The sequence below is a fragment of the Limulus polyphemus genome, unplaced genomic scaffold (assembly GCF_000517525.1).
Source record: "Limulus polyphemus unplaced genomic scaffold, Limulus_polyphemus-2.1.2 Scaffold6, whole genome shotgun sequence".
NCBI lineage: Eukaryota > Metazoa > Arthropoda > Merostomata > Xiphosura > Limulidae > Limulus > Limulus polyphemus.
The window spans coordinates 179,595-188,132 of NW_013665616.1; the positions used below are offsets into that span (position 1 = coordinate 179,595).

The 8,538-nt window shown below is 31.3% G+C and overlaps 1 protein-coding gene across 1 annotated transcript in view; it reads right to left on the reverse strand.

The window, feature by feature from the left end:
* LOC106474856 (sodium channel and clathrin linker 1-like) overlaps positions 1–8,538 on the reverse strand; it is a 72,985-nt gene that overhangs the window by 6,950 nt on the left and 57,497 nt on the right. The window contains exons 12-15 of the mRNA XM_022380383.1: positions 7,944–8,167; positions 6,996–7,188; positions 5,423–5,559; positions 841–979 (exon numbers count right to left, since the gene is read on the reverse strand). Of these exons, the coding sequence (XP_022236091.1) occupies positions 841–979; positions 5,423–5,559; positions 6,996–7,188; positions 7,944–8,167 (693 nt within the window). The remainder of the gene's footprint in view (positions 1–840; positions 980–5,422; positions 5,560–6,995; positions 7,189–7,943; positions 8,168–8,538) is intronic.

The window sequence follows — 8,538 nt, forward strand, 5'->3', positions numbered from 1 at the left end:
CCTGATGGTGACAAAACCTTGTTGAAACATTGTACATTTGCTGTTATGTTAAACTTATATTAAAGTTCTTCTTCATTACCCATTCAATCATTATTAGTCTCAAAGTGGGTTCCTCGTCATTGAAAAAGTGATTTTATTCTCGGCATACAATGCTTATACACAATACCTGCATAGAGGGCATGTGAGGGCCAGCGTAAGGTTTTGAAAATTAGATATTGCCGAGGGCAGTCGAGTAGGGAATATAAAGACTAGAGCAAATGAATACAAAGTTGGATGGCAAAGATAAAGATCAAGAAGTAGCTATTAGTGTCAATGGAGGTATGTATGTTTTGGAATAAGAATACACTTTAACTCTATGCACTAATTGTCAATCATGACAATATAGACAAACAGATACAATTAACTTTCATATTCAACTAAAGAAGTTCTGAGCAATAAATACTCTTTAGCTTGATACATTACAAAAACTTCTGTAGCCTATAAAAAATATGTTTAATATTTGCATTAATTAATATTTTAAACAGTATCATCCTCATTTTTGACAAAGATTAAGAAAAGAAACCACCTAAGTAATGTGATCACATATGTGACTTTAATTTCTAACATTTTCATATTGGCTTTAAAATACATTCATAATTCTGAAGGTTTAGACAATAAATTTTGTGCAACATTTACCATACGAAATAAGATGCAATGTCTGTCTTTGTAAATCTTGAATCCTTCTGACAAATTCTTTTGTTATTAGTAAAACTGAAAGAAATTATTGAAGTGCAACATACAAAATTAATTACAGCCTCATTTTTTGAGGTCATTAAAATTAAAATGTGAAGAAATACTAACCAGTAAATTTTTCTTATGATGATCATTCAGCAATGCTTGTAATCTTTCATTGTTCTCTTTCAAATGAGATATATCTTTGTCAAAACATTCCACCTGAGATACAAATTTCTTGGTAAGTTCTTGAACTTCCTGTTTCCATCTAATGCAAAAAAAGTATTTTAAGAATGACAATATTAAAATACCTCTAATTTAGATAAACTTATACTAAAGCAACAGAAGGTGTCACAACAATTCAGCTGTAATTTTGTTCAATGACAAAAACTAGGTTCATTACTTAATTTGTGCAACAGAGCTCTAAAACTCTAAGAAATGTATGTGTAAATACATTCATAACTTAAATAATTTTTCTTGAAGAAATTTCTCCAGTAAAACATTATAACTAATTTCATTCAAAAATATACCTAAGTAGGTTGGTCACCAAAATTCATGTTAGTGCTTATAGACAAATATAACCTGTAACAAAATGTTTTCTTGAAAGTTCAGTGATGAAGGACTCAGTATGGAGCCCAAAATCTCATTTTGAAACCAAGAAAACAGTAAAAGTCTAAAAAAAAACTCAATTCTCATATTTAATACACTGCTAAGTATGCTTCATAAGAATTTCATTGGGTAATTTAAGTGTTTTTGGTTAGTATATATAAAGAAATTATTTTTGAACAACATACAAGATAATTTACCTCCTACAGTGTAAAAATTTAATCACCAGTATGTAGGATAGACTCAAATAACTTAGAGTGTGTTTCAACAACAATAAATCTCATAGTAACACTGAAAAGAATCTCCTTGTTGCCCAACATTTCAACCAACCCACTCATCCTATTAATGATGTGATTCTCATAAGTATTGAAACTTATAGAGGAATAAAAGAAGCCTATTTGGATTGCCACTTTAAATACCATTCAACTTTATGGAATAAATCCATTAATTAAATTCCCAGTCTGACATACAACTGTTTTTTACTTTCTTGTGTGGTATTATTTCTTTATATTTTTTCTTTATCTTTCTTAGTACTTATTATTTATTTATAAAAATTGTCCAAATTTTTCTTTATCATTCCAGTTCAATATATTTAACATCTTTATTATACTTTATCAATACTCTTTATCAATGAGAAATTCCTCTTCTGGAGATGTTACAAGACTTCCATGCTTCTTATGTTTTGCAGTCAAGGATATCACATACAAATGTCTGGGATATTTTTTTTATTAACTCTTTGTGCATTCTTCCAGGTCCCATTTTATTGCATTTTTTTCATTCCCCTTGTTGAACATTTTGACCATGTCTTCTTTGAAACAGGAAATATACAGCTGCACATATACCATATTGTAGATGCTTTGCCAAATAAATTGAAAAATTCTCTATGTGTTCGAAGATGATACTTTGCTTGACTTGAGTCTGATGATCTGCTTGAGCCTGAAGCCTAAGATCATGTGGTATATGTTGCAATTGACCAGCTTCATCTTCAGGTGAATGAACCATTTGCTGAACCAAAACAGAATTTTCTTCTTGAGATAACAGAACTGTTTCAGTATCTTCAAATTCTGAAGACTCTGGATTGAAATGACGAGTTTTGGTATTGATGAATTCAATGCAATTATTGTCAATCATTTCAAGTGCATAACCCATTGCAAATGAAATGATATCTCTACTTTCCAATGAGAATTGGTAAACATGTAAGTCTTGAAGTGTTTTTGTTTTGAAGTATCTATGAGACTGATTGCAGAATTTTTTGGCACTCTTTGTCAACTTTATCCATTTCAATGTCTTCTGGACTCATGTTTCAAATGAGGGATTCAACTGATTGTGCTTTTTTCAAGCCTGGTGTCTTATGTTCTTCAAGTTTTGAATGTAAATGCATCCAGTAACCATTCCAATATCTTCTTCACATTCATTCTCAGCACTGTCGTCCTTTATGTCATCATCACTGGCAAAAAGTTCTTGGGAATTCTCATCATCAGGTTCAACTGTATCATCATCTTCACCATTTTTAACATCTGAATCATTTACCAGTTCACCAGTTGCATATTCAGCAACAGTATCCATGAAAAAGTTGGGATTACTGGCATCTTTCATGTCAATCATTTTATAACTCATTGATGAGTACTCACATATATGGATTTCGGAATCTAGAAAAAAAGCTTCATTGATTCATTTGATAGCCCTGAAGAACTTAAATGAATTCTCAGCTTTCATCATGAGTTCTTCAATGTGTTTTCTGTTTAATATAAACAGAATTGGAGCTGAATTTTGCAAACCACCACTGCTTAATAAAGCATGAACTAGTTCAATGGGAGATATGACATTGTTACCCATATTCACAAATGCCAAAACATGTTTCATCACCATTGCAAAGTGGGCATCAATAGAACCTTTGCCATTTTAAGTCTCAGTGTGCATGCAAGATTTTATTTCAATTGAATAAGCTTTCACTACAAGGTACATTCTGTATAAAAGATACCCATTTTGGTAACATATTGCATTGTCTGATTGGACATACAATATTTTCCAAACATATGAAAAGTCCCTCTTCAGAAGCTTAAAAACACCTTTAAAAATTTACAAAACAGCCATCCAATCTTGTTTGGAATCACCAGATGAAATGTGATCATAATAACTAACTTAATACTTAGCATCATGATTACCTGTTGGATTTATGGTATATACCATAGAACCATGCCATGACAATCCTTTCTTTCCACAATGTTCAAATGTTTTCTCAAGAAAGTATACCAGATCATACTTCATTTTATAGTCCATCACCAGCCAAATTCTCATGCTGAATGTGATCTCTCTTATTAATAACTCAAATTCGATGCCCCATATACAAACCTGATTCTGTATTCACAATCTTTCAGTAATTCATAATGGACATGATTTAGCTTTTGTCGGAATCATTTCATGACATGGAATGGGAGTTGGCATCTATTGCATGGACCATACCTTAGCAAGTGGCTTCAGTAACCCAATGAATATGCCACATCATGATTTGGAGCACAGCCAAAAGCAATATGCTGATCGTATTCATACTTTATAAAATTTTAAGATCTATGAACATCCTTCATGCAACTTGTGTGGCTTGGAATATCATCAACGGTATCACATATTTTATGTATTAATTCAAGGTTGACATATAGAAGAATACACAATGAGTAATCCACAGCCTTCTGACCTTTCATATCAAATATTGTCAAACATCTTAATACTTTCATAAATGCTGTGTATCAAATTCTACATATTCATTCAGCATTATCAGTAATGTAACCTCTTTAAATATATTTGGATATAGTTTTCGAGTGAACTTGGGAAAATAGCACTTAGCCCCATGAAGTACAATTTTTTTACTGCCCCATGATAAAACCTTAGCATTTTTTGGCGATAAAATGAATTCAATGACCGATTTTGTGACATCTTCATTAAATCGTGCAACACAGCGAGTTGGAATAGTTAGTTCCATTCCACAGAGAAGACACTGAAAATGTTGTCGAGCAGATCTCACCATTTTGATTCCAATACCTAACATATGCTTTGCAGCATCCTTGTAGCATGCCATAACAAAGAGGTGCAATCATAACTTTTTGTTGCAAACGTTTTTTAGGTAATGCTGCTTGTGCTTTCACAATGGATGACACTAATTTGTTGTGAGCCTTTACTGATTCCATTTCATTCGTGTTTACATGCGTAACCACTGCAAGCAGCAGACCCTCGGGATCATTTGGTACCAAAATTTGACAAAGAGTGTGTAATAGTAACACACAAAAAGGTAACAAGTCAAATTCCTTTCACAGGAATTGCTATTGAATTTGAAATGCAATCGTCATTCAAATCAAAAAAAGTCTCTCACAGATATAAGATTACATGGTAGATGATTTCTCTTGCTAGTTTTACATCTTTTTCTTTGGGGACCAGATGGCACATCAGTATATGCTTCATCAAAAATGCTAGTATCATTATCCAGTTGATTTGGAGTTGACTCAGATGAAACACCATTATTGTTATCATCTTCATCATGGATTGTTGTTATGGGAGATTAGGTCATTTGTTCTTGTCGAAGGTTGATTCAATGATCCAATTGCAAATTGCATTTTTTGTTTGCTGGATGGTTGTTTCCCCCTCCCATTTTCATTGTAATTTAATTTTCAGGTGTTAAACCATCACAAAAACATTGACAATGAGGACATTTTGAACAGATTGAGCATTTTCTAACTTTACAATTTTTTTCACATCCTATACTAAACATGCATGAGATTTTTTGTTGATTGCTAAATACTCAGGTTGCCTAAAATTTCAACAGTGATGCGAATCACATTTTCTTGGCAGGCTGAATATGGTGGTCTATTTTAATTGGCTAAAAACAAAATGCCTGAAATGGTTTGAAAAAAAAAAAAACACCAATGAGAAACAGTACTTCTGGCTGGCAATGTCAGTGTTAAATTTAACAATCATACAAAAGGTAATGTAACAAAATATGTGACTAGGAAGTAGCTATTATTATATGAATTGCTTATTGTTAAAATTCTGCTGATCATATAAAACTATAACTCAAAAACTGATATACATATATAGATGGAACTTCGTTACTTACTTCTTGCTCAACTTCTGCTGTGCATCTAGCAGAGTAACAAGTTCAGTAATAGAAGCTTGATGAGATTCCTCTTTTACCTTTGAGTTTAGCTGATATTTCTGTTCAACTTTCTCTAACTGTGTTCTATGGACAGTCACCTGAAAATTTTAAGTCATGTTACAACAAAATAAACCTCTAAAGTTTTTGTCACACTGACAAAACAAATTCTAAAGCAAGTTATCAAAACATGTTAAATTAGATTCTGTATCAAAAAACAAGTAGCTTTTAAAAAAATCCATACAAATTAAACAATTTTTCTTCAGTTCTTCGCATTATATAGCTGCACAATAGCAGATATATCTCTCTCTTTGGTTAACTTGTGTTCAGGGTTACTTATGAGGAGTGGAATTCTCCGAAACTAGTATAATCCAATAACTCACATTGATCAAAGTGTAGACTGAACTGGACCTCCCTTGAACTTAGACTTTGAAATTAAACAATTTTTGGAATACTAAGTATATTTATTATGATCAAGAGGGATACCCATCTGGAAGACAAGTTGGATTCTGTAAGTTCAACTGTCACATATCTCAAGAAGCTGGAGAATGAAATAACAGGTGTTCATGCTATTCCATACGAAACAATAATGGTACAGTCACCAGATGCAGAGTGTATACATGTCTGTGCAATTAGACTGTTGAAATGGTTACTGGGAAATCATTGTCCTCAACACTAAATGGATTATAAAAAAGATGCATGGAAGAGTGGTGTGCTTTTAACAATATAGCCTTTTCCAATGGAAACTGTGTTGCATGGCTATTGTCAAGATGCATGGTTATCAGTTAGAGCATGTGGCAATAGGAGTTGTAATGACATAGCAAAACTCCAAAACTGTTTCAATATAACATACTCAACCTCAGACTTTTTAATAAATATTTACAAAAGCATTAAACTGTAGTATTTTAAAAATAAATGAAATTCTTCAATCTTGAAGAAAAGTTTTATTTTCCAAAATTACTCACCTGATATGAAAAAGAAATGCTCGATTTCATCTATTTAGTTTAATTAATTAAGGTGGTTCATTCTATATTAGGTCAAAGTATATTACAATTGTTAAAAAATGTCAGAATAAAATATAAACAAAACCAAAATAATCAAATGTTTTGTAAGGCAGTCTCAAGACCTTTCTGTGTTGAAACTTTCAAACACAATCAAAGTTTTAGAATAAGATGAATAAAATACTTGGGATTAAACACGTTTAACTATTCTCATTTACAGAATGTTAAAATGGGTTGTCTTCTTGATTTAACAAAAAAACCTATGTGAAAGACATATTTATAAAACACTTTTGTCAGAGAAAAAAATTTAAAACTAAAATATATGAAATATATATATATATATATATGATTCTTCACTAGTTAAATCAGTAGACTCCAATTTGAATATTCATAAAATACAGCAATATGTTAAAATTATAAACTTAATAATTAGATACAGTCTTCTATCCTAACAATCTTTGAAATATATATTTTGTGGAATTACAAGATAACCAATGTTTTAAGAAACATGTCTATTTACAGCAAAAAATTCAAACCTCTTTTTCATATTTCTTCTTTAACAACTTTGTTTCTTCTTCAAGAGATTGGCAGTTATGGCGAAGTTTCTCTAAGGAATTGGCAAGATGAATTTTTTCTGTGGATACACTATCGAAGTCAGACTGTTTCTTTTTTAGCCACTCTTTGAAACAATTGTTCTCATTTTTATAATGTGTAATCTGTTGTTGATGACTGTGAAAAATATATACAAATAATGATTAAGTGTATTTATTTCACTATAATGCATTAACAAAATTAACTCTGATACTTTTTCTTATTTTCCGCCCAACACTATTGCTGACCTAATAGCAGATAAATATGATGTTTAAGACTGCCTCAGTGTACAACTTTGTTCATTATAAAAAGAGAGATGAAAGTTTACATACAATCCATACATGTATGCTGATTTCTAAGGTTGGAGAAGACAACAATTTTCAGTTATAAGAAACAAAAGATGGCTTTTTCCAATTATGTGAGTGGTTTGAATACTCGCTGATTATGGTTTAAAAGTTTGTAGTCAAAGTCTTTGATATGATGTAAAACCCAGGATTCCTTAATTTACGTGGGCATATTTAAATCCAACAGATATATGCACATCAAAGTTAAAAGTATTAACAGGAAACCAAGGACAGTTTAAGGAACATTTATGATTCACATTAAAGAAAAGTTTATATTTAAATATGCAAGGAACTAATTAGTTTAATTCTCATGATGTTGGCCTGAAAACCCGATAAAATAGATCAACATTGTGGAATATTTTGGTATTAGGTTCTCTAAGAATCTGACAAACTCAGACAAACCTAACATGCTGATTATAAGCATAAAATGTTGCCTTACTTGTATTAGACAGCACTTAAATATTGCTCCTTGTTTGCTTTAATGGTTCAGAACTTAACTGCATATGTTTTGAAAAATATTAAATAGACAAAACATCTTCATACAAATACCTTTTCTTTATCCGTTTTAATTCTGCTTCTAAAGATTCCAGCCTCAGAATAGCTTCATCTCGTAAACGTTCTGCCTTTGTTAATCTATCTGTCAGACTGTTCAACAGAACGTTGTTTTCTGGTCCTTTACTTGTACCATCCTTATATACAGCTTCTAACTCTAGTTCCACTGATCGTTTCTCACGAATAGCTCTTTCTATTTGAGTTTGTTTGTTGGTATTTTCCTACAAATGAAATATGGAATAGAAAAAGATAACACAAATTAATGCCAAATAATGTTTTTTCAATAGGCACAACTAAACTATTTGTTTATTTTGTTCGCTATAAGAAACCAAACAGTTGAACTTACAAATTTTAAAATAACTTCATAATAACCAGTTTTTTACAAGAAATTTAATGGTGCTATTTATTTTGTATTTGGTGTAATATTTAATGACGAAATTGACAATTAATGATTATTACACCATTTGTTTGTAATAAACATACAAACAGAAGCACGTTTTGCACATAGAAAGCGTTATGGCGGGAGACACTCAGATCACCTTGCTGTCAATTCAATATTTCCAAAAACAGTTTTCTTTAAATAGTGCTAAGT